The sequence below is a fragment of the Stenella coeruleoalba genome (assembly GCF_951394435.1).
Source record: "Stenella coeruleoalba genome assembly, chromosome: 20".
Classification (NCBI taxonomy): Eukaryota; Metazoa; Chordata; class Mammalia; order Artiodactyla; family Delphinidae; genus Stenella; species Stenella coeruleoalba.
In genome coordinates this window covers 57,672,110-57,696,894 of record NC_137166.1, presented here as the reverse complement: position 1 = coordinate 57,696,894, position 24,785 = coordinate 57,672,110, and the positions used below count along the sequence as shown (strand labels likewise).

The window sequence follows — 24,785 nt, the reverse complement described above, 5'->3', positions numbered from 1 at the left end:
CAGGATGAAAGAGTCCTTACTAGTGTAAGGTTGTGTGAGTACAGCAAATGTGGGAAAGCCTACACCCAAACATGTAAACTTATTCAGCCTGAGCAAGTTCACACTGGAGAAAGGCCTTACTAATGCAGCCATTGTGGAAATTATTTTAGCCACAAATCTGGTCCCCTTGGACAGCAGAGAGTTAACTGTGGAAGAACACTCTGTGACTGCAGTGAATGTGGCAGATCCTTTAGCCTAAGGAAGTACCTCAGAGCACATAGGAAGATCCACAGTGGAGAAAAGGCTTATGAATGCAAGGAATATGCTAAACCTTTCATTGAAAAATGCATATTAATTGAGCATCAGAGAGTTCACACTGGAGAAAAAGCTTATCGATGCACCCAGTGTGGAAAATCTTTTGCCCGCAAATCCAATTTCCTTGCACATCAGAGAGTTCACACTGGAGAAGAGCCTTATGAGTGCAGTGAATGTGGGAAATCTTTTGTTGCTAAGGGTGGCCTCCACTATAATGAGAGAGTTCACAATGGAGAAAGGCCTTATGAGTGCAGTGAATGTGGGAAATCTTTTACTGCTTGGTCAGGCCTTCATGATCATCAGAAAGTTCACACTGGAGAAAGGCCTTATAAGTGCAATGAAAGTGAGAAATGTTTTACTGGTAGTTCTAGCCTTCTTCGTCATCAGAGAGTTCACAGTGGAGAAAGGCCTTATGAGTGCAGTGAATGTGGGCATTCTTTTACTAGTCGATCCTCTCTCTATGATCATCACAGAGTTCACACTGGAGAAAGGCCTTATGGGTGTACTGAATGTGGGAAAGCCTTTAAGCAAAGACAACTCCTCCGCATCCATAGGAAAATCCACACTGGAGAAAAGCCTTTTCAGTGCAAGAAATGTGGTAAATCTTTCACCCAAAGGTGCCACTTGATTAAACATCACAGAGTTCACACTGAAGAAAGAGCCTTATGAATATTGCGACCGTGGCCGGCAGTGATATTGAAGGAGTTTCGGGTGGTAAGAGAGTGAGAAGAACCTGTGCAGCTAATGGACCCTTTCTAGAGAGGAAACTGAGACACAGAGATGATGTGTCATCTGTTTGTGATCTCCCAGAAATGGACAGTGATCTGGGCTTCAATGCCAGGTTGCCTGGTTCAGGATATTGGGAGTCTGGTCACTTCACTCATCCTCTGGCCCCACCTCCAGGTTTGGGGACTGAAAGAACACCTTGTCAATCCTGACACTTCGGTGTCCCGACACCCACACAAGGAGCCCTGCTCACACCCCAGCCCCATGCTGATGGACAGGATTATCTTTTCTCTGGGAACCAATATTGATGACTTTCCTGTGACTGACTCCATTTATGTATCCAACAAATCCAGTGCTGTGATTCAGTTATTATTATTGGCATTTGTGAAAGAAGGGGTGTCCAGCTCAGAGATGTTGAAGGACTTCCACAAGGGCTCACTAATGTCAGGACTTTGATGAGAGTGGTTCCTCTACACCCTGCACCCGTCCACTGTCTTCTCTCCTGCCCCTCCGAGCAGGGCCTCCACTTGCTGTGTCCTGACCATGAACTACCCACATCTGACATCTGCATCACTACCAGGGTCTCCAGCTTCATTTTCACCAGTACACATCTCCCGGAAACACCGTCCTGCTTGGGAAGTTCTCCACAGGGACAGCAGCACTAAGCCAGGCACTCTGGACTGGTCATTGGTGTCACCCCAGATTTGACATGGGCTCTACCGCCATATGCAGTGATTCGTTTCTAACGTCCTGTCCATCTTTACATACCCAGCTCAAGATGTTCCTGTTGCCCTGTTATGTGGTTGACCCGCTCACTGTTATGGGCAGTGTGAGGGACATGGAAGGACTAAGAATGTCCAGTGTTGCCCTACGTGACCTGGTCTCCAAGCATCCTCTTCCTAAGCCCTTGATCCATTGCCTCACTGTTCCTCCCATCCCTCGAGAAAAAGTGTTAACTCACCAAAATGATGATTGTTAATTAGCAAGAACTTGCCCTCCTTGCCTTGGGACCCACACTTGATCAACCTACCTTAAAAGCTACGACTGAACGTAGGCTGACCCCTCCCATGAAGACTTAAAAACTCATGTACAGGGCTTCCCTGGTTGCACAGTGGTTGAGAGTCCGCCTGCCGATGCAGGCGGTTCATGCCCCGGTCCGGGAGGATCCCACATGCCGGGGAGAGGCTGGGCCCGTGATCCATGGCTGCTGATCCTGCGCGTCTGCAGCCTGTGCTCCGCAACGGGAGAGGCCACAACAGTGGGAGGCCTGCGTACCGCAAAACAAACAAACAAACAAAAAATGTATAAAAAGATTATGATTTTAGGGGCTTCCCTGGTGGTGCATTGCTTAAGAATCTGCCTGCCAATGCAGGGGACATGGGTTAGAGTCCTGGGACAGGAATTTCCTACATGTCACGGTGTAACTAAACTCGCATGCCACAACTACTGAAGCTCGCGTGCCTAGAACCCATGCTCTGCAACAAAGAGAAGCAACAGCAAGGAGAGTCTCATGCACTACAACGAAGAGTAGCCCCCACTCGTGCAACTAGAGAAAGCCCGTGCACAGTAGCGAAGACCCAATGTAGCTATAAACAAACATAAATAAATAAATGTATTTTTTTAAATTGTGATTTTAATTGCATTTATTTCAGGTTCTATTTTTTTAACCCTATCACGCAGCACGCATGATCTTAGTTCTGACCAGGAAAGTAACCCATGTGCCCTGCTGTGGAACCCTGGAGTCCTCACCACTGGACTGCCAGGGAATTCCCTTTGTTAGGATTGTTGATGTTGAATTTTGTTTTTCATGTGTCTATTTTTTACCTGTGTGTCCTGACTGGTTAAATTTCTATTCCTATCTTTTGCTTACTTTTATTTTGTGAGATATGGCTATTTTTTCTTTTTTTGACAAAAGAGAACAGGTAAACAACAAAGACATCTGTTAGATTTCACTCATTCATCAATAATGTGAGTGATTTCTTTTCTGAATGTAATTGTAATTTGGAATAGTGAAAGAATATGTTCTCAACTTTTACTCAGTTTTATACTATGCATAATGTAATGGTCACATACATTATACAGGTTTAGGAATAATCTGCATTATTAATATATGTTACCTTAGTGTTAAGTCCAGACATTCAATTACACAGTAAATTAATCTCTGGTTTGTAGTGTTTGCCGGTTTCCATGTGTAAATATTCCAACCATAGCCAAGGTCAAATTGCCAACATAATTTCACTGAACATTAATTTGGGAAGCATTGCCAGTAGCCCACTATTGTATTCTTTTCCCACCATTACAGGTATAGTAGCTGCAATTTTAAGAATGTAGCTAATAAACCATAGTAGAATGATTATAAAGTGATAGGTTTTGCATCTTTGTTTTGAAAATCATTCACTGGATGAATAGTTGACTTAAATTTTGCCTATTTAAAATGTAAATTTTGACATACTTGTGTACAGCCCTCCAACCAGTTTCCTCCTGCCATTGTTAATTCATCCTCAACATTAAAATGACTGATGCAAGAGCATACTCTACTTTTGTAATAGCTATTTTCAAATGTATATATAAATGGAATGACTGTGTTTGCCCCTTCCTGTATCTTACATCATTTATCGTGTTTATGCACACTTTTTTTGTGTTTCATGATTTACTTAATAGTTTCTGACATTTATAATCCTAGGTATCATGTCTTTGAATGCATAATTTCTTAGAATGCATTTCTAAAATAAGAGAGCCCTGGGACTACCCTGGTGGCACAGTGGTTAAGAATCCACCTGGGCTTCCCTGGTGGCGCAGTAGTTGAGAGTCCACCTGCCAATGCAGGGGACACACGTTCGTGCCCTGGTCCGGGAAGATTCCACATGCCGTGGAGCGGCTGGGCCCGTGAGCCATGGCTGCTGAGCCTGCGCGTCCGGAGCCTGTGCTCTGCAAAAGGAGAGGCCAGAACAGTGAGAGGTCTGCGTACCGAAAAAAACAAAACAAAACAAAACAAAACAAAAATGCCTGCCAAGGACTTCCCTGTTGGTGTAGTGGTTAAGAGTCCACCTGCCAATGCAGGGAACACAACTACTGAGCCTGCGCTCTAGAGCCCACGAGCCACAACTACTGGAGCCCATGTGCCTAGAGCCCATGCTCCACAACAAGAGAAACTATGGCAATGAGAAACCTGCACACCTCAATGAAGAGAAACCACTACAGTGAGAAGCCTGCACACCTCAACGAAGAATTGCCCCCACTTGCCGCAACTAGAGAAAGCCCATGCACAGTAACGAAGACCCAACACAGCCAAAAATAAATAAATAAATTAAATAACAAACAAACTGAGACTGGATCTTCCCTGGTGGTCCAGTGGTTAAGACTGCAATGCAGGGTGCACTGGTTCGATCTCTGGTCAGGGGACTAAGATCCTACATGCTGTGTGGCAAGGCCAAAAAGAAAAAAAAAAGAAAAACAAACTGAGACCATGAGACCACCTTACACTCATTTGGATGGCTAATATGTGATATATATATTTGTTGTGAAAAATGTAAGTTTTTAATCTAATGTATTTTTTAATTGAGCATTTATTAAAAAAAAACTGTAGAATTGCTGATGTTGCACATCTGGTTATACCTCATAATGGCCTTGTCAGTATTCTTTGGACAAAATTAGAATTTTGGACTGGATTTATAATATATATCAGTACCAACCATTACATATGTTTATTGTTTCTCCTCCCACCATATGTCTCCTCTATTTCTGCATTCCAAACATGGTGGATATCTTCAGATCTCTGATAACTCTGTGAAGTTATATGTGGGGCTCTAGAGGTGTTTTTCGTCTACCTGGAACTCCTGGATCTGAATATGCTTTAAAAATTTGTTTTTAAAGTAACCATATAAGATACAAGTACATAAAGACACAAACTTTTATGTCTAAATTTCCTGTTTCTTTCCATAGTACTTACTTAATTAAAACTTTCTGAAGAGTTGCTACTAGGTAGTAAAGTATAAGTAGATTAAGTAAATTCTGTATAACTAGATAAAATTTTCATTTTCTGCATATTCTATTAACTCTAGAAATGCAAGAATTTATCTGTTCTTATTCAGCAATATATTCCAATTAATGAATGAAAATTGAAAGCCCCTTAGTCAATCACCTTTTCATTGTATTATTATTTGTACCTGACCATCACCTAAGTTAAAAAATAAAATTAGGGATTTCCCTGTTGGTGCAGTGATTAAGAATCTGCTTGCCAATGCAGGGGATACGGGTTCCAGCCCTGGTCCAGGAAGATCCCACATGCTGTGGAGCAATTAAGCCCATGCACCACAACTACTGAGCCTGTGCTCTATAACCCACAAGCCACAACTACTGAGCCTGCGTACCACAACTACTGAGTCCCATGCGTCTAGAGCCTGTTCTCTGCAACAAGAGAAGCCACCGCAATGAGAAGCCCGAGCACCACAATGAAGAGTAGCCGCCACTCGCCACAACTAGAGAAAGCCTGTGCACAGCAACGAAGACCCAATGCAGAGAAAAATAAATAAAAAATAAATAAATTTAAAACAAATTGAGGTCCAGAGCTCTCACGTTGCTGAACTAGGAAGGAGTAGATCCCAAAATTTCCCTTAAAAAAATTAATTGATTCACTGCAGAAATAAGAAGACAAATGTTTAACAATATTAGGAAAATAATTTTTTTGGAGCAGAAATCATAGAAAAATCACTGCTGATGAGAACAAAGGGGCTGAAAGCTGGGAAATCCGGAACTAGTAGCAGAGATGTTTCCATCAGCCACTGGTCTGGATTTACAATTACAGTAACACAAAGACTCAAAATGGAAGAGAGGCAGTAAAAAGAGATGAAGAAACTCACCAGGATAAGGATGGTGCATGTGGCTTTGGCCACGTGGGGAGATCTGGGGTAAAGTCTGTTGCTGTGGATGTATTGAGCTCGCTGCTTGTATCTGTGCAGGACAAATATCATGCACCCACTAGTCCAGATCTTGAAGCCCAAATAACATCCAGGGGATAAAATATAAATGCATGTAATAAGCCGAGATTTCTGTCTGACGTGGCTGAGAAACCGTATGTAAAATTTTTTTTCACACATTTGTGCTGTTTCTAGGACCAATCACATTCATAGGAATATAGACATTTACCAACAGCTGAAGGAACCAGAAAAGGAAAGTAAAGAAGCCAATGAATTTGGGGAGATTGAATTCTGAAGTCTATCCACTAAGAGGTTCTGGGGCAAAACTTAATGGCCGGGAAGCCATTCAGAAGGCAGATAGTGCCGAGAGAAACCCCCGTGGCCACTCTGTAAATACAAGACAAATGTATACCCAAGATCATAGAGGAAGTGTTTCAATCCAAAAGCTGTCATTGTCTGTGGGATCCCTCTGGAGCTAAGAGCCAAGTTGTTGGGGAGGCTAATAAAATAGTCTTGTTCAGGCTTCAGAGACAACAATAGGCTTTTGACTAAACAAAGACTCTGAAAGAGCTACACATCAAGCTGCTAGACTACATGCAGGTCAGCAGAAACGGTGCTAGTCAGTCTTGGGATCCAACAGATAAAGAAGGGAGTAAGTCACAAAGCTTCCTGGGACTTGGGAATCTGGCCAGTTCCTGGAATTCAGCGAACATTCTGAGACTTACAACTAAAGTATCAAAATATTTGCGTTAATAGTCAGAGCTGCGTACTTGCACGCAAGCTGATGACTATCAGCTTGCGGCTTGGCGTTAAAAGCAGGACTCCTTTGGGCAGCACTCTGAAGTCCCACCCGTGAGGTGGACTCACCGCCCGGGACCTTCCCAACTGGGACTCCAGATTGCTGTTCAAGGGAATTCCTAGCTGCCACTTGGATCTGGAAGTAGGTGTCGGCCCAATTCGGTGATGTATGCTCTGTTATATACCCTGTTAATATTATTGCTCTCCCTCTAATGATTGTATATTGAAATTTATATAGTCTGTTAATATTCTTATTGCTTTCTCTCTAATGATTGTATATTGAAGTTAAGTTAAATCACTTTCTATTAAAGATTTGATTGAAGCTGTTTATTCGTGTGAGACAAGTGGTTATTTTGCCAGCGAATCCAACGAACCTTAAAACTGAAAGCAGGCTTTTGGCAAAACAGTTGTTGGCCAAGATCAGTTTGTTGTCAGTCTGATCAGTGGGTCTCAACTTGTAACTGGTGAGCAAGGTGAAGTTATGAAGACAAAGGCAGGAGGAGTTTTCTAGGACCCCAGCTCCAGTGTGAGTGAGGAACATAATCCCTATTTCCAAGTTGGCATGCCCATCACTTTCATATCTAGGAGATATTGATTTTAATTTGAGACAAAGAAATGGTAGAAAGATAAACATAAATGTATTACCTACTTCTACTCAGCTGTATCTTCTGCTCAGCTGTATCAGATAAATGGGCACTGAGTAATCTGGAGAAAGTAAATCTTGCCTAATATACAGGTGCTTCTAAGCTCAGCCAGTTATTCAATTGTTTTTGATAGTTATATTTTCTCCAAAAAACAGAAAAATCTATCTTGGGTTAGGAATCCACCAATATTGATAATTTTGTAAAGTCTATATTAAGAAAATTGTGCGTTGCACACGAAACTGCTCAGTTTTCAGTGAAACCTCTGGGTAGCCTCTGTACATAAGATAAAACCATTTTCAGTAATAGATAAAAATGTGGAAATACAAAGTGAAATATTATCTAAAGATTAGCACATTCACTAGCTGGGGCCAGGATAAGTAGGTACGCATTGACTGATTAGGCCTTATGATTAAGAGGGAAGGTCAGGGAATTCCCTGGTGGTCCAGTGGTTAGGACTCCACCCTTTCCCTGCTGTGAGCCTGGGTTTGATCTCTGGTTGGGGAACTTGTAAGGTCGGATCTTAACAAACGGCACCGCGAAACAGAGGAAAGCTTCAAGTGAGCTTTATTAGGGAGCGCTCCTGGGAGAGGTTCACTGGTCCGAGAGAAAGGAGCCAGAGAAGTCGCGCCCGGGCGAGGGTTTGGGCAGAATTTATAGGGGAAGAAGGGGAAGGGGTGTGGTGAATCCGGGAGGGCGCAGGGTAGTCCTTATTTGGTGGTCTCTTCTGGTACCGTGGCAATATCTGGTGCCGGTTGTATCAGTCTTGGGATCGTTAGTCCCGCCCCTAGAAAGGCGGGAAGGCTGGGCCGGGTGGAAAGTCCCCAGGTCAGTTCCTGGAACTGGGTGGGTGGGAGCTCCGGGTCAATTCCGAGAACTGGGTGTGTGGAACGTTCCGGGCTGATCCAACCTGTGAGTCTGATTGCGTTCCCCTGCCTCGGGCCAGTTGGCCTTACAGAACTAAGATCCCAAAAGCCACACAATGCGGCCAAAATAAATAAATAAATAAAATAACAATAGTAAGAGAAGTTCATTCACGTGAATAGGGTGTAGGTGAATCAGACTGGTGGAGCAAGGAAAGTACAAAAAGCAAGAGAACATCTATCGTGGGTGGCCTGATCATCAGTTTTTGTCACTGAATTGGGCACAATCACTAACTATGCAGTCAGAAGAGTCTTTTCTAGGGGGACGAGAAGCTGTGCTCTCCCTCTTGCCGAGCAGGCCTGTCCAAAATCTCCTCTCCATATTCCCAGTCAGCGTTTTGTCTGACTTTTTTCTGGTCCCTGAACAAAGCCCACAAAATCACTTTAACTCTTCAGGCTGCATGTATATCAGGAGCAATAGGATAATGTTTAGTTTTTGTTCCTGTTACCAGTGGGTTTAAACGTCGGATGGTTTAAAGGATTCTGAGATAATGCACTCCCCGACCCCATGGGTCCTCCGTCCCATTAATAAGGCTGGAGCCCCCCCACCCCGAGCCCTAGAGGTCATTTCCTAGTGCTCCTCCGGGTGCTTCTTGGCTTTTTCCCAGGTGCTTCCCGGTGTGGGGCTTCCTTCCTTGAGACTTTTACACTACATTACCCAGAAGAATTTGTGCTAAGGGGCAGCGACTTTCATCCAATGAAAATCGAGCAAGGGGGCATTTCCGGGAGGGCGAACATCCTGCAGAGGGACTTCCGGTTTTTTCGTGGCTGCCATTTTAATTACGGTGAAGTCTCTGTAGATGGTCAGGGGCTTCTGTGTGCGGTGTTGGGAGCGAGGTGACAGGCTAAGAGGCGCAAGAGGAGGCTCTGTGCACACTGAACCGGGGCGGTTTTGAGGGTCAGGGACAGACCCTTGCAGTGTACGTGCAGAGTGGGACCCGGTCGGTCGACTGTCGCCACTCCTTTCCGTCCAGAAGTTCCGATGGCGGCGCCTGCGCTGAGGGACCAGGCTCAGGTAAACGCTGTGCGTTCCGGGTTCTCCCCGGCCTGTTTCCCCACCCAGATACGAACGGCCCGCGTGGGAGGTGGCTGTTCACGTCGCTTTATCCCAGGCCCAGGGTCTAGGACAGAGAGGCCTCCAGGGGTCTTTTCCCTTTTTCTGCCTGCGTGAGACTTGGAGATGCAACTGAAGCAGGAACATTCCGGGAACCTGGAGTCCATCTTGTTTCTGCAAGGAAGAAAGTTTGAGGCCAGGCTGCATCTGGAGTGGTAGATGAGAGGTTGTACCTTTCTTCTCCGAGAGGAAAGCCCTCCGAGAAGGGCTCCGAGAGCCCTCGGAGCGGTGGAGAGTTTTGAGCACAGGAAGGACACCATCTGAATTAGGCCTTTAAAAATACTCCAGAGCCTGTTCTGTGGAAGCACAGACTGTAGGGGGTGATGAGATTATTGAGGCAGAGGGAAGTTGTGACTTTTCCAAGGTCACAACTGGTAAGAGGTAGCACCGGGGACAGAGGCACGGAGGAGAGGTTTGCCAGTCATCCCGATGTTACCTGGCTCTGGTACCTGACAGAGGTCCAGTTGTGAGAAGGACAGAGATGCCCTTGGGAAAAAGAGAAAGGCAGAGCCTAGCTCAGAGCATAGGGGTGGGTGTGAGGGCTTTACCCAGCATGCATACAAGAGCATGAGCCTCTGGAACACAGCCATGGTCTCTTTCGTCCATAGTTTGCCTTTTCTTACATGTTACCAGGCTGCAGAAGCACTTGGAGCAATTGGAGGTTGTCCCAGTCCCTCGCTTGTTCTCACCCCGCACGCACACATTCTCTGTATTTGAGGTGTACTGGGGCTCTTCACCTGCCATTCTCCCACCTCTTTGTTTTGGGGACCCTGGAGAACCCCATGCTCAGGTTCCTGAGTGAAGGCCGGGTTCTGTGTAGGGGGTTGCCATTTCCCAACACCAATGGAAGGAGGCGTGGAAGGTTACTCATGAATCCAATACCAGTATGTGGAAGTGCTGTGAGGTGAGGCTGAGCTGGTTTAGGTAAGCGCAGGTCTCCTTTTTTCTGGTGGAAATAAACAGGGAAGGGCAAGAGTTAGACTTGAAATGACTGCCTATGTATTCTGGAGGAAAAGGGAGGTGCAGATCAAAGGAAGATGGTTTTCTTCCCCAGGTCTCAAGAAGCTCCAGCTGATTGGGTAGTAGGGGAAATGTGTAGGAAGATGAATTGTGGGTTTTCAGGAGTGAGACTGTTCATGGTTTTATTTGTCCCTGTTTACCAGGGCAGTGTGACCTTTGAGGATGTTGCCGTGTACTTCTCCTGGGAGGAATGGTGTCTTCTTGATGAGGTTCAGATACACCTGTACCTTGATGTCATGCTGGAGAACTTTGCACTTGTATGCATGCTGGGTAAGGCCCTCACACCCACCCCTATCCTCTGAGCTAGGCTCTGCCTTTCTTCTCTTCCCCAAGGGCAGTTCTGTCCTTCTCACATCTGGAACACAGGCACTGCTTTCTTCTTCAATTGCTTGGTTATGTGCTGTGGTTACTATGGCTAGGCAGAGTGTATCCCTATTCCTTAGTGCCGGGACACCTGTAGCTCCAAAGTTTTGCAGGTGAGGATTTAGGTTCAGTAGTCTTGCACTCAGTCTGATAGATCCCTCCTTGATCGCCCTCTCTGCCCAGGCGATTGTCAAAATCCATGGTACCCAAGTTTTGCTCCATTCCTGTCCATGACATTTTTTTGTGCCTTACTTCACAACAGACTGTTGTCACTGACATGGTCGTTACTAAAACAGACCAGGAGCTGTTTCTGTAAGACCTTTTTCCAAGGTTCCAATTTCTGTTTATCAACACTGGCATCTGTTAAGCATTCCGGTCAGCAATGAATGAAATTCTTGTTGCTCCACACCCTTATAGCATTTGGTGTTGTGAATGTTTGGATTTTGGCCCTTCTTACAGGTATGTAATAGTGTGTACTTTTCAGTTTAATTTGCATTTCCTTGCATCTTTGTATATGCTAAATTGTCATCTGTATATCTTATTATTATTAATTTTTTTGCTACGTTGGGTCTTCATTGTTTCACGTGGGCTTTTTCTAGTTGCGATGAACAGGGTCTACTCTTCATTGTGGTGCGCGGGTTTCTCATTGCAGTGGCTTCTCTTGTTGCAGAGCATGGCCTCTAGGCACGCAGGCTTCAGTAGTTGTGGCACGTGGTCTTCAGTAGTTGTGGCTCACAGGCTCTAGAGCGCAGGCTCAGTAGTTGTGGCACACGGGCTTAGTTGCTCCGTGGCATGTGGGATTTTCACGGACCAGGACTTGAACCTGTGTCCCTGCATTGGCAGGCGGATTCTTAATCACTGTGCCACCAGGGAAGTCCTGTATATCTTCTTTTAATGAGGTGTTTGTTAAGGTGCTTTGCTCATTTGGTATTTGGGTTTTTGTTTTCTTACTAAGTTTTAAGAGTTTTTTTGTATTTAGCATTTAGGTCTGTGATCCATTTTGAGTTAATTTTTTGTGAAGGTTTGGGTCTAGAATTCATTTCTTTGCATGTGATGTTCGGTTGTTCCAGTACTATTTATTCAAAAGACTTAACTTTTCTCCATTGTATTGCGCTTGTTCATCTGTCAAAGGTCAGTTGAGTGTATTTCTATGGGTCTATTTCTGGGTTTTCAATACTGTTCACTGAACAGTTTCTCTGTCTTTTCAGCAATATCACACTGGCTTGATTACTTTAGATACTAAGTCTTAAAGTTGAGTAGTGTCAGTCTGCCAGCTTTGTTCTTCTTAAGTTTTGTGTTGGCTATTCTCGGACTTTTGCCTTTTTGTATAAATTTTAGGATCAAAGTATTTATGTCCACAAAATAACTTGCTGGTATTTTGATTTGGGTTGCATTGAATCTATTGATGAAGTTGGGAAGAACGGACATATTGATGATACTGGGTTTTCCTGTTTATGAACGTGAAATATCTTTCCATTTATTTAGTTCTTTGATTTCTTTATTAGAATGTTTGATCGTTTATTTGTTTTTTGGCTGCACTGTGAGACCTGAGGGATTTTAGTTCCCCTACTAGGGATCGAACTCAGGCCCATGGCAGTGAAAGCATGGAGTCCTAACCATTGAACCACCATGGAATTCATGATTTCTCTGTCTAAGTTTTATAGTTTCTCTCATGTATATCTTGTACATGTTTTGGTAGATCTGTAACTCAATATTTCTTTCTATTGCTCTCTTTTTTTTTTTTTTTTTTGAGCTGGTGGTAATTTACATGGTATTGTGTTTTTAATTTCAAATTCACTTGTTCATTGATGGTATATAGGACATAATTGACTTTTGTATATTAAGCTTATGTCCTGAAAGCTTGCTATAATTGCTTCTTAGTTCCAGGAATTTTTCTTTCCTCTATTTTTTGGGTGTTTTACATAACTGATCATGTCATATGAGAATGAAGACAGTTTTATTCCTTCCTTCCTGATCAGTATGCCATTTATATAACCTCATCTCATTGCCTTTGTTTTGACTTCCACTGTAAAGTTGAAAGGGAGTTGTAAAAGGGAACATCCTTGCCTTCTTCATCTTAGTGGGAGAATTCTAGTTTTTCTCTAGTAAGTATGATAGTAGCTATAGGGTTTTATTTAGTTTATCAAGTTTAAGTATTTTTTCAATTTTTAGGTTATATCATATGGAGATTTTGAATATGAGTGGCTGTTGGATTTTGTCAGATCCTTTTTCTGCATCTATTGATGAGATCATGAGTTGGTTTTTAACCTGTTGATGACATGGATTATATTAATTGATTTTTTAATGTTAAGTCAGCATTGTATAACGTGGATCATTCTCAGTTGGTCATGGTGTATAATCCATCCTTCCTTCCTTCCTTCCTTCCGTCCCTCCCTCCCTCCCTTCCTGCATTGGATCTTCGTTGCTGCGCACAGGCTTTCTCTAGTTACAGTGATTGAGGGGCTACTCTTCATTGTGGCACGCGGGCTTCTCATTGCAATTGCTTCTCTTATCGTAGAGCATGGGCTCTAGGCGCGCGGGCTCAGTAATTGTGGCTTTCAGGCTCAGTCATGGTGGCTCACGGGTTTAGTTGCTCTGCAGCATGTGGGATCTTCCCAGACCAGGGCTCCAACCCCTGTCCCCTGAATCGGCAGGCGGATTCTTAACCAGTGTGCCACCAGGGAAGCCCTCCTTTTTCACTTTGATATTAGTAATTTGTGTCCTCTCTTGTTTTTGTGACTAGGCTGACTAGCATGTTTTTGATTTTATTGGGCATTTTAAAGAACCAGCTTTTTTTTTGACTTTGTTGATTTTTCTCTACTGATTTTTAAAATTATTTCTTTTTTTCTTCCTTTGTATTTCATTTTCCCCTAGTTTCCTAAGATAGAGGCACAGATGACTGATTTTAGGTTTTTCATCTTATCTAATATATGCATTCAGTCCTACCGATTGCCATATAAACACTGCTTTCACTGCATCGGCATTTTTTTTAAGTTTATTTTTCGGTGCGTTGGGTCTTCGTTGCTGTGTGTGGGCTTTGTCTAGTTGCAGTGAGTGGGGGCTACTCTTCATTGTGGTGCACAGGCTTCTTATTGTGGTGGCTTCTCTTGTTGCAGAGCGTGGGCTCTAGGGGTGCGGACTTCAGTAGTTGCAGTGTGTGGGCTCTAGAGCGCAAGCTTAGTAGTTGCGGCACACGGGATCAGTTGCTCTGCAGCATGTGGGATGTTCACAGACCAGGGCTTGAACCCGTGTCCCCTGCATTGACAGGCAGATTCTTAACTGCCACCAAGGAAGTCCCCATCTGCATGTTTTCACAACTGCTGTGTTTCTTTGTTTCAAAATACTTAAAAATTTATCTTAATATTTATTCTTTGACCCATGTTTTATTTGGAAGTGTATTGTTGAATTTATCAGTGTTGTGCAATTTTACAGCTATCCTTTTGTTACTGGTTGCCGGTGTAATTCCACTTTGTTCTGAGAACTGATCTTGTATGTTTTCTATTCTTTTAAATTTGTTAAGGTGTGTTTTCTGGCCCAAGGTGTAATCCATCTTGTGAATGTTCTATGTCAGTTTGAGAAGAATATTCTGCTGTTTTTGAATGGAGTAGCCTAGTAATCTGTAGGTGACTGTTACATCCAGTTGACTGATGATGGTGATCCTCAGTTTACCAGCATCCTTATAGATTTTTTCTTTTCTGGATCTGTTCATTTCTTAGAGAGGTTTGTTGAATGAAGTCTCCAAGTGTTATAGCAGATTCATCTATTTTTTACTTGTAGGCCTGTTTTGCCTCATATTTTGACATTGTGTTGTTAGATGCAGACATGTTAAGGATTGTTGTGTATTCTGGAGTATTGACCCCTTTACCATTGTGTCATTCTCATTATCCCTGATGACTTTGCCTATGCAAAATCTGCTGTGATATCAGTATAGTTACTACCACTTTTCTTTTTTTTCTTTTGATTTGTGTTGACCTCTTTTTCTGTATTGACATACTTTTAATTTATATGCATCTTTTTTTTTAAGCATCTTTTTAAAAATTTTTTGTGGTATGTGGGCCTCTGACTGCCGTGGCCTCTCCCACTGCGGAGCATTAGCTCTGGACGTGCAGGCTTAGCGGACACGGCCCACAGGCCCAGCAGCTCTGCTGCATGTAGGATCCTCCTGGACCGGGGCACGAACCTGCGTCCCCTGCATCGACAGGCGGACTCTCAACCACTGCACCACAAAGGAAGACCGTTAAGCATCTTTTAAAAAAATTTTTTAAATTTTGGTTATGCTGGGTCTTAGTCGAGGCTCGCAGGCTCCTTAGTGGTGGCTCACTTGCTCCTTTATTTGTGGCACATGTGCTCCTTAGTTGCGGCAGTGTGCTCCTTAATTGTGGCTGGTGGGGTCCTTAGTTGTGGCCTATGGGCTCCTTAGTTGTGGTGTGCAAACTCTTAGTTGCGGCGTGCAAACTCTTAGTTGCGGCATGCATGTAGGATCTAATTCCCAGACCAGGGATCAAACCCGCGTCCCCTGCATTAGAAGGTGGATTCTTTTTTTTTTTTGGGGGGGGGGTACACGGACCTCTCACTGTTGTGGCCTCTCCCATTGCAGAGCACAGGCTCCAGACGCACAGGCTCAGTGACCATGGCTCATGGGCCCAGCCACTCCACGGCATGTGGGATCTTCCAAGACCAGGGCACGAACCCGCATCCCCTGCATTGGCAGGCGGACTTTCAACCACTGCACCACCAGGGAAACCCAGAAAGTGGATTCTTAACCACTGCACCACCAGGGAGCTTCCTCTATGTGCATCTTTGTATTTAGAGTGGGTTTCTCGGAGACAACATATAATTCAGTCTTGTTTTTTGATCCACTCTGATAATCTCTCTTTTAATTGGTGCATTGAGACTATTGATGTTTAATATATTGATACAGTTGGGTAAACATCTAACATATTTGTTGCCATTTTCTTTCCATTGCCCTTTTTCTTTGTTCCTAGTTTAGTCTTCCACCCTTCTTTTTGTGGTTTTAATGAAGCATTTTGAATGACCCTTTTTCTCTTCTTTGTTAGCATATCATCTATACTTGTTCCTTTTCATTTTTTAATGTAGTCGCGATAGAGTTTCCAGTATGTATTTACAACTAATTCAAGTCCACATTCAAATGACACTGTGGTTTCGTGGGTAGTTTAAAAAGCTCATAATTTTAAAAAATCCTGATTTTCCATCTTCTCCATTGTATTATTCTTGTCTTTTGTTTTAATTTTACATAAACATACATATATGGGTATGTTTAAAAATACATGATGGAGTACACTTTTGCTATTGTTGTTTTGTACAAACTGTTAAATCTAAATAGACAATTTTCAGAAGATATGCAAATGGTGACCTTCTACATGAAAAGGTGCTCAAAATCACTAATGGTTGAGGAAATGCAAATTAATACCACAATGAAATACCACCTCACAGCTGTTATAATGTCTGTTATGAAAAAGACAATAAATAAGTATAGGAGAAGATGTGAAGAAAAGGGACCCTGTGTGCACTGTTGGTGGGAATGTACATTATTTCTACCACATGGAAAAGAGTAGAGAATCCTTACAGAATTAAGAAAGGAACTACCATATGGTCCAGCAGTTCCATCTCTGTGTATTTATCTAGGGGAGTGAAATCATCATCTCAAAAAGATATGTGTACTCCATGTTTATTGCTGCATTATTTACAATATCCAAGACATGGAAACAACTTCAGTGTCCGTTGATGGATGAGTGGATAACAAACACGTCATATATATGGAATACTATTCAGTTTTATTCAACCATTAAAAAAAGAAGGAAGTTTTGCATTTACAGCAACATGATTGGATTTTACAGGCATTATGCTAAGTGAAATAAGTCAGAGAGAAATCCTGTTGTCCCTATGTTTCCACAGAGGATTGGTGCCAGGATCCCCTGCATATACTGAAATCTGGGGGTGTTTAAGTCCCATAGTCAGACTTCTGATTCTGAAGTTTCCCATTGTTTTAAAAATATAAATTAATTAATTATATTTATTTTGGCTGTGTTGTGTCTTCGTTGCTGCTCGTAGGCTTTCTCTAGTTGCAACGAGCAGGGGCTACTCTTCGTTGTGGTGCATGGGTTTCTCATTGCAGTGGCTTGTTGCGGAGCACGGGCTCTAGGCGCACAGGCTTCAGTAGTTGTGGCACGCAGGCTTCAGCATTTGTGGCTCGTGGGCTGTAGAGTGCAGGCTCAGTAGTTGTGGTGCACAGGCTTAGTTGCTCCATGGCATGTGGGATCTTCCCAGCCCAGAGCTCGAATCCATGTCCCCTGCATTGGCAGGTGGATTCTCAACCACTGCACCACCAGGGAAGCCCAAGGTTCCCATTTTTGGATTCATCCAACTAAAGATCATGTAGTGCTGTGTATTTATTGGAAAATATCCCTGTATAAATGGACCCAAGCAATTCTAACCCATGTTATTCAAGGTTTAAATGTACTACATGATTATACTTACATGGGAAATCTTTGAAAAAATAACAACAACAACAAACTCAGATGCAGACAACAGATTAGTGATTGCCAGAACACAGGAAGGTGGGTAGATGACATGGGTGAAGGGTTTCAGAAGTTACAGACTTCTAGTTATGATTAAGTCCTGGGGACGTAATTCACAGCATAGTGATTTTAGTTAACAAAAATGTATTGTATATTTAGAAGTTTTTAAGAAAGTAGATCTTAAAAGTTCTCATCAGAAGAAAGAAAATTGTAAGACATAATTCAACTGAACTTATGTGGTAGTCATTTCAGTGTGTACATATATAGAGTCATGTTGTACAGCTTAAAGATATATGATGTTCCCCAACAATTATGTGTCTGTAAAATATTTTTTATTCTGATGTTCTTCCTTTCTCTATGAAACCCAAACTTCTGATCTATATCATTTACCATCTGTCTCTCTTTTTTTTTTTTTTTTTTTTGGCCATGCTGTGCCACATGCGGCATCTTAGTTTCTCGACCAGGGATAAAGCCCATGCCCCCTGCAGTGGAAGCATGCATGGTAACCACTGGACTGCCAGGGAAATCCCTTCATCTCTCTGAAGAACTTCTTTTAATATATTCCCACAATTTTTCTGTATGTAAGAAAGTGTTTATTTCACCATCACTGTTGAAGGGTAATTTTTGCTGGATACCAAATTCTGGGTTGCTGAAGGTCACCTCCCACCCACCCTGAGCACTTTAAATGTTTCACTTCATTCTCTTCTTGTCTGCATGAGTTCTGAGGAGAATTCAACTGTAATTGTTTTTGTTGCTTCTCTGTGGGTAAGGTGTTTATTCCTATGGCTTCTTTCAGGACTTTTTTGTACATTTGAATGTGATATTCCTAGGTGTAGTTTTTTCACATTAAACCTACTTGATGTTCTCTGAGCTTCCTGGATCTGTGCTTTGGTGTCTGATAGTAATTTGGTGGAAATTCTCCATCATTATTGCCTCAAATATTTTTTCTGTTCCTTTGTCTCTTTCTCCTTTAATGTTTCCATATGTGTATGTTAAACCTTTTGTAGTTGTCCCACCAATATTGGATTTTTTTTTTGTCTTGTCCTTTTTTTTTTTCAGTTTTGGAAGTTTTTCCTAAGAGAACATCAAGCTCAGATTCTTTCCTCACCTATGTCCAGTTTATAAATAAGCCTATCACAGTCATTTTTCATTTCTGTTATGGTGTTCTCAATCTCTAGCATTTCTTCTTTTTTTTTTTTCTCTAGCATTTCTTGATTCTTTGTTAGATTTCCCATCTCTTTGCTTACATTGCCTTTCTGCTCTTGTATGCTGTCTGCTTTATCCATTCGCAGACATTAATTAACATATTGATTATAATTGTTTTATATTCCCAGCATGATCATCCCAACATTCCTGTGATATCTGATTCTGGTTTTGAAGTTTCGTGTGTTCAAACTTCGTTTTGTGGGACACTGCAAATCTTCAGTAGACTCCATAGTTGCAAAAGAGTTACAACAGTTAGATTGTTCCCATTTAGGTGAGGAGATGGATTCTTAACAGTCTGTATTCTATCCACTGTTCATCCTTCCCCACTCTGTCTCCGCTGGATGTTCTTTTGGTGGTATTTAAATATCGTTCCTTGGTCTATTGTGTACTGAGCTCCTCTGGGCTCATGTTGGCCACTTACCTGTCCTGACTCTGTTAGGGCTTGTATCATTTCTGTCCCATGTAGTTTTTCAGCTGGAGATGGAGAGTCCTTGGTGGTTTCATGAGATGGACATGACTCTAGTTTCAGTATAAAGAGCTTAAAGATAGCCTGGTAAGATGAATGGCCGCTAGGAGAGGGTTGTTATAAGGTCTGTGTTGAGAAATAATACCTGGAATGTATCTTATTTGACTAGTTTTAGGGCCATTGTCAGTGGCCCCCCAATTACTTCTCTTGTCCTTTCTCCATTCTTGACATTCTGTTAACTTGTGCTTTTTACTACTTCCCTTTTTTTTTTCTTTTGACCATGGCCCATGGCCTGTGGGATCCTAGTTTCCCAACAAGGGGTTGAACCCACGATCCCTGCATTGGAAGCATGAAGTCTTAACCACTGGACCACCAGGGAATTCCCTACTTCCCCCGCTTTTTTTTTTTTTTTTTTTTTTTTTTGCAGTACGCAGGCCTCTCACTGTTGTGGCCTCTCCAGTTGCGGAGCACAGGCTCCGGACGCACAGGCTCAGCAGCCATGGCTCAGCCGCTCTGCGGCACGTGGGATCTTCCCAGACCAGGGCACGAACCCACGTCCCCTGCATCGGCAGGTGGACTCTCAACCACTGCGCCACCAGGGAAGCCACCTACTTCCCATTTTTATTCTGACTCCAGCCTGGGATAATTTCCCTACCACCTCTCTAACCCATTTATCTCATGTGGTCTTCACATTGTTTTCCCCTTAGTACTTACTGGTATTGTTTATGTCCTCAACCATGTATATATCCTTTAATATTTCTTGAACACCAGCTACCAGTTGCAGTCAGATTTTCTGGGGCCTGGAAATACACTTCTGCATAGTATGATAGGTCACCAGTAGATGTGATCCTGGTAAAAGCCATTGACAGAGGAGTGAATTGTCGAACTTGCCTTTTGCCTTGGGCCACATCCAGTCCCTGTGTCCTGTACTTGGTGAGAGCACCTTCTTTCCCAATTTGACCCCAACTCCATTTCCTGAACACAATCCTATGGACTGCTTTCTTCATGTGTCAGATATACAGTTGTGATGATGTCACTCACACCCAATAACATGAACAAGAACTTCACCATCATTTCTTTGTTTTCAGGTTCTTGGCACCGGGTCGAGGATGAAGAGACACCTTTTGAACAGAGCGTATCTGCAGGAGTGTCACAGATCAGGACTTCCAGTGCAGGTTCATCTCCTGAGAAGGCCCAGCTCTGTAAGATGTGCCTCCCAGTCTTGAGAGACATTTTGCACTTGGCTGAAGAGCAAGGAACAAATAGGGGGCAGAAAGCATACACATGTGGGGCATGTGGGAAACAGTTCTATTTCACTGCAAACCTTCAAGAGCACCAGAAGCAGCACATTAGAGAGAAACCCTTCAGCTGTGATATGGGGAGACCCGCATTTTTCAAAAGCTGCACAATCCATGCAACAGGGAATCTCTCTACCTACATGGAGATTGGGAACAACTATGTGGCCAAAATTGGACTTCAGAAACAGGTTACTAATACCAGGAAGAAACTGAACAACAGTAAGGTGTGTGAAGCTGTTTTTCACAGTGGAAAATGTCATCACAGCTGTGGAGAAGGCAACAAATTCTCCAGCCACACAGAAATACTTGTTCAGTCTGAGACAGTCCTCACTTGTGAAAGGTTTTGTGAATGCAGCAACTGTGGGAAAGCCTGCACCCAAAGAAGTAACCATAGTCAGCACCAGAAGGTTCACACTGGAGAAAGGCCTTATGAATGCAGCCAATGTGGAAAATTTTTTACCCACAAATCTAGTTTCCTTACACATCAGAGAGTTCACAGTGGGGAAAGGCCTTATGAGTGCAGTGAATGTGGAAAATCTTTTACTACTAGGTCTGGCCTCTATTATCATCTGCGAGTTCACACTGGAGAAAGGCCTTATGAGTGCAATGAATGTGGGAAATCTTTTAGTAATAGGTCAATCCTTTGTAATCATCAGAGAGTTCACAGTGGAGAAAAGCCTTTTGAGTGCAGTGAATGTGGGAAATTCTTTAGCCGAAATGGACACCTCAGTGCCCATAAGAAAGTTCATACTGGAGAAAAGCCTTATGAATGCAATAAATGTGGAAAATTTTTTACTGCTAAGATGAGCCTTCATTACCATCAGCGAATTCACAGTGGAGAAAAGCCTTATGAGTGTAGTCAATGTGGGAAATCTTTTACTACTAGCTCTGGTTTCTATTATCATCAGAGAGTTCACAGTGGAGAAAGGCCTTATGAGTGCAGTCAATGTGGGAAATCTTTTACTAGCAGTTCTGGTCTCTATTATCATCAGAGAGTTCACAGTGGAGAAAGGCCTTATGAGTGCAGTGAATGTGGGAAATCTTTTACTACTAGTTCTGCTCTCTATTATCATCAGAGAGTTCACAGTGGAGAAAGACCTTATGAGTGCAGTGAATGTGGGAAGTGTTTTACTGGTAGCTCGAGCCTTAATCGTCATCAGAGGGTTCACAGTGGAGAAAGGCCTTATGAGTGCATTGCATGTGGGAAATGTTTTAGTATTATATCTGATCTTTATGTTCATCAGAGAATTCACACAGGAGAAAGGCCTTATAAGTGCAATGAATGTGGGAAATGTTTTACTGATACGTCAAGCCTTCGTCATCATCAGAGAGTTCACACTGGAGAAAGGCCTTATGAGTGTACTGAATGTGGGAAATGCTTTAGCCGAAGACAGCTCCTCTATATCCATAGGAAAATCCACACTGGAGAAAAGCCTTGTGAGTGAAAGGAATGTGATAAATCTTATTGAAAGGTGCTACTTCATTAAACATCAGTTCACACTGGTAAAATGGCCTTATGAATATAGCGAATATAGATGGGACTAATGATCAAGGAGTTTGAGATTGTAACAGGGTGGGAAGAAACCCTGCAGTTACTGTGCAGCAAATGTACCCTTTCTTGGGACAAACTGCGGCACAGAGAGAATGTATCATCTGTTGTGAACAGATGATATCCGGATTCAATGTCAGGTTGCCTGGTTCAGGACATAGGGAATCTGGTCATTTCAGTCCTTTTCTCACCCTTCCCCCGTTGAGGACTCAAAGACACGTTGTCCATCTGGACACTTTTGCCCCCCACCCCAGGAGCTCTGCTGATACCACAGCCCCATGCTGATGAATAGGGCTGTCTTTTCTCTGGGAAACAACATTGATGGCTTTCTTGGAAATGACTCCCATTCATCTACCCAACCAAAACAGTGCTCATAGTGTTTTTATTCACATTTGTAAAGGAAGGCATTTGCAGCCCAGAGACATTGAGGGAATTCCACAAGACCTCACTACTGCCAGGTCTTTGATGAGAGTGGTTCCTCTACACTGCACCCTTCCAATGGCCTCTCCTGCTTTGAGCAGGGACTCCCATTTTCTTTGTCCCAAAGATGAACTACCAACCTGGTAGTTTTCCACCTGGACCTCCAGCTTCATTTTTTCCAGTGTACATCTGCTTCCTGCAAACACCCTCCCTCTTGGGACGTTCTTACAGTGACAGCAGCACTAAGCCAGGCACTGCAGAGAGGATCATTGGAGTCACCCCAGATGTGACACTGGCTCCACTGCCATATGCAGTGATTCGTTTTCAAGGTCCTTTCCTTCTTTTTCATAAACCCACTTCAGGATGTCCTCGTTTCCCCATTATGCAGTTGACATGCTCACTGTTCTGGGCAGTGTGAAGGACGCTGAAGGACTAGGAATGTCCACTGTGGCCCTCACATGACCTGGTCCCCAAGGCTATTCCTCCTAATCCTTTTTACCATCCCCTTACTGCTCCTCCTCCACCACCCTCCCCAAAATGTAAGTCAACAAATAATGATTTTTAATCAGCAAGAACTTTCCTGCCCCCCTTTTGAGACCTACATTTGACCAACCTAGCTTAAAAGCTAAGACAGAATGCAGGCTGACCCCTCCGATGAAGACTGTAAAATCGCAGTATAAAATCAGTATGATTTTAATTGCTTTTTTCTCATGTTTCTTTTTTTTTTAAATTTTGGGTGCACTTTGTGGCATGTGGGATTTTAGTTATCCAACCAGGGATTGAACCTCTGCCCCCTGCAGTGGAAATGCAGAACCATAACTAGTGGACTGCCAGGGGATTCCCTCAGGATTTTTCAGTTTGAGTTATTATTATTATTTTTTAATCTATTTTTTACCTGCATGTCTTGTTTTGATAAATTTCTATTTCTTTTACCTGCTTTTATTTTGTGAGTTTTTGTCTGTTTTCTCTTTCCTTGACAAGTAAGAGATCAGGGAAACAACAAAGGTATCTGTGAGATTTCACACATTTACCCAATGTGAGTGACTTCTTTTCTGCATGGAACTGTAATTTGGCATAGTGAAAGAATATGTTCTCAATTTTTTCTTAATTTTGGTCTTATGCATAATGTAATGGCCACATACATTATATATGTTAAAGATAAATCTGGGGCTTCCCTGGTGGCACAGTGGTTGAGAGTCCGCCTGCCAATGCAGGGGACACGGGTTCGTGCCCCGGTCCGGGAAGATCCCACATGCCGCGGAGCGGCTGGGCCCGTGAGCCACGGCTGCTGAGCCTGCACGTCTGGAGCCTGTGCTCCACAACGGGAGAGGCCACGAGAGTGAGAGGTCTGCGTACCGCAAAAAAAAATAAAAGATAAATCTGCACTATTAACATATGCTACATCAGGTTTTTTCCTTTTTTTATTCTCAGTCCCCCCCCCCATTTTTCCCCAGACCACACAGCTTGTGGGACCTCAGTTCCCTGACCAGACATCAAACCCAGGCCCCAGCACTGAAAGCCCAGAATCCTAATCACTAGGCCACCAGGGAACTCCCATATCCTACCTCAGTCCCTAGTCCAGATATTCAGTAACACAGTAAATGAAATCCTGGTTTGTAGTCTTTGCCAATTTCCCTGGTGTAAATACTTCCAGCATATCCAATGTCAAATTGCCAACATAATGTCACTGAATATGGAGTTGGGAAGCCTTGCCAGGAGCCCACCATTGTATTCTTTTTCTACCTTACAGGTACAGTAGCCACAAATAATTTTAAGAATGTCGCTAATAAACCATAGTAGAATGATTATAAAGTGACAGGTTTTGCATATTTGTTTTAAAAATCGTTTAATATATGTATAGTTGACTGAAAATAAATTACATGTACCTTAAATGTACATTTTAACACTGTGATACTTGTGTAAAGCCCTGAAACCAGTTTCCTCCTGTCACTTTTAATTCATCCTCAAAATTAAAAATACTGATGCAAGAGCATATTCTACTTTTGAAATAACTTTTTTCAAATGTATATATAAATGGAATGACTGTGTAGGAACCTTCCTGTATATTACATCATTTACTATATTTTGTAGATTTTTTGTGTTTGTGTATCGTGATTTACTTAGTGGTTTTTACAATTTATAATCCCAGGTGTGTCTTTGAATACATAAATTTTTTTTAATTTATTTTATTTATTTTTGGCTGTGGTGGGTCTTCGTTGCTGCACACAGGCTTTCTCTAGTTGCAGCGAGTGGGAGCTACTTTTCTTTGCAGTGCATGGGCTTCTCATTGCGGTGGCTTCTCTTGTTGTGGAGCACGGGCGCTAGTCACATGGGCTTCAGTAGTTGCAGCACTTGGCACGTGAGATCTTCCCAGACCAGGGATCGAACTCATGTCCCCTGCATTGGCAGGCAGATTCTCAACCACTGCACCACCAGGGAAGCCCCTGAATACATAATTTCTTAAAATGTGTTTCTAAAATAAAAGAGCCCTTTCATAACTCCAGTAACTTTA

At 42.8% G+C, this 24,785-nt stretch overlaps 1 protein-coding gene across 2 annotated transcripts; it reads left to right on the top strand.

The window, feature by feature from the left end:
• Positions 1 to 9,087: 9,087 nt before the first annotated feature.
• On the top strand, positions 9,088 to 24,300 carry LOC307178295 (uncharacterized protein). Of its 2 annotated transcripts, XM_079906346.1 has the most exons (3): positions 9,088 to 9,313; positions 10,576 to 10,702; positions 20,095 to 24,300. In XM_079906346.1, exons 1-3 carry the CDS (start codon positions 9,281 to 9,283, stop codon positions 21,747 to 21,749), a joined length of 1,815 nt encoding a protein of 604 aa, XP_079762472.1. In that variant the 5' UTR covers positions 9,088 to 9,280; the 3' UTR covers positions 21,750 to 24,300. The 2 variants fall into 2 exon arrangements, with proteins under 2 accessions (XP_079762472.1, XP_079762473.1); XM_079906347.1 differs by lacking the exon at positions 10,576 to 10,702.
• The last annotated feature ends 485 nt before the right edge of the window (positions 24,301 to 24,785 follow it).

What these genes read in the sequence shown, in the direction of transcription:
- LOC307178295 (XM_079906346.1), top strand. Translation starts at nt 9,281, where the DNA reads ATGGCGGCGCCTGCGCTGAGGGACCAGGCTCAG. An exon ending in CGCTGAGGGACCAGGCTCAG is followed by an intron (nt 9,314 to 10,575) that starts GTAAACGCTGTG and finishes CCTGTTTACCAG; the next exon opens with GGCAGTGTGACCTTTGAGGA. An exon ending in TGCACTTGTATGCATGCTGG is followed by an intron (nt 10,703 to 20,094) that starts GTAAGGCCCTCA and finishes CTTTGTTTTCAG; the next exon opens with GTTCTTGGCACCGGGTCGAG.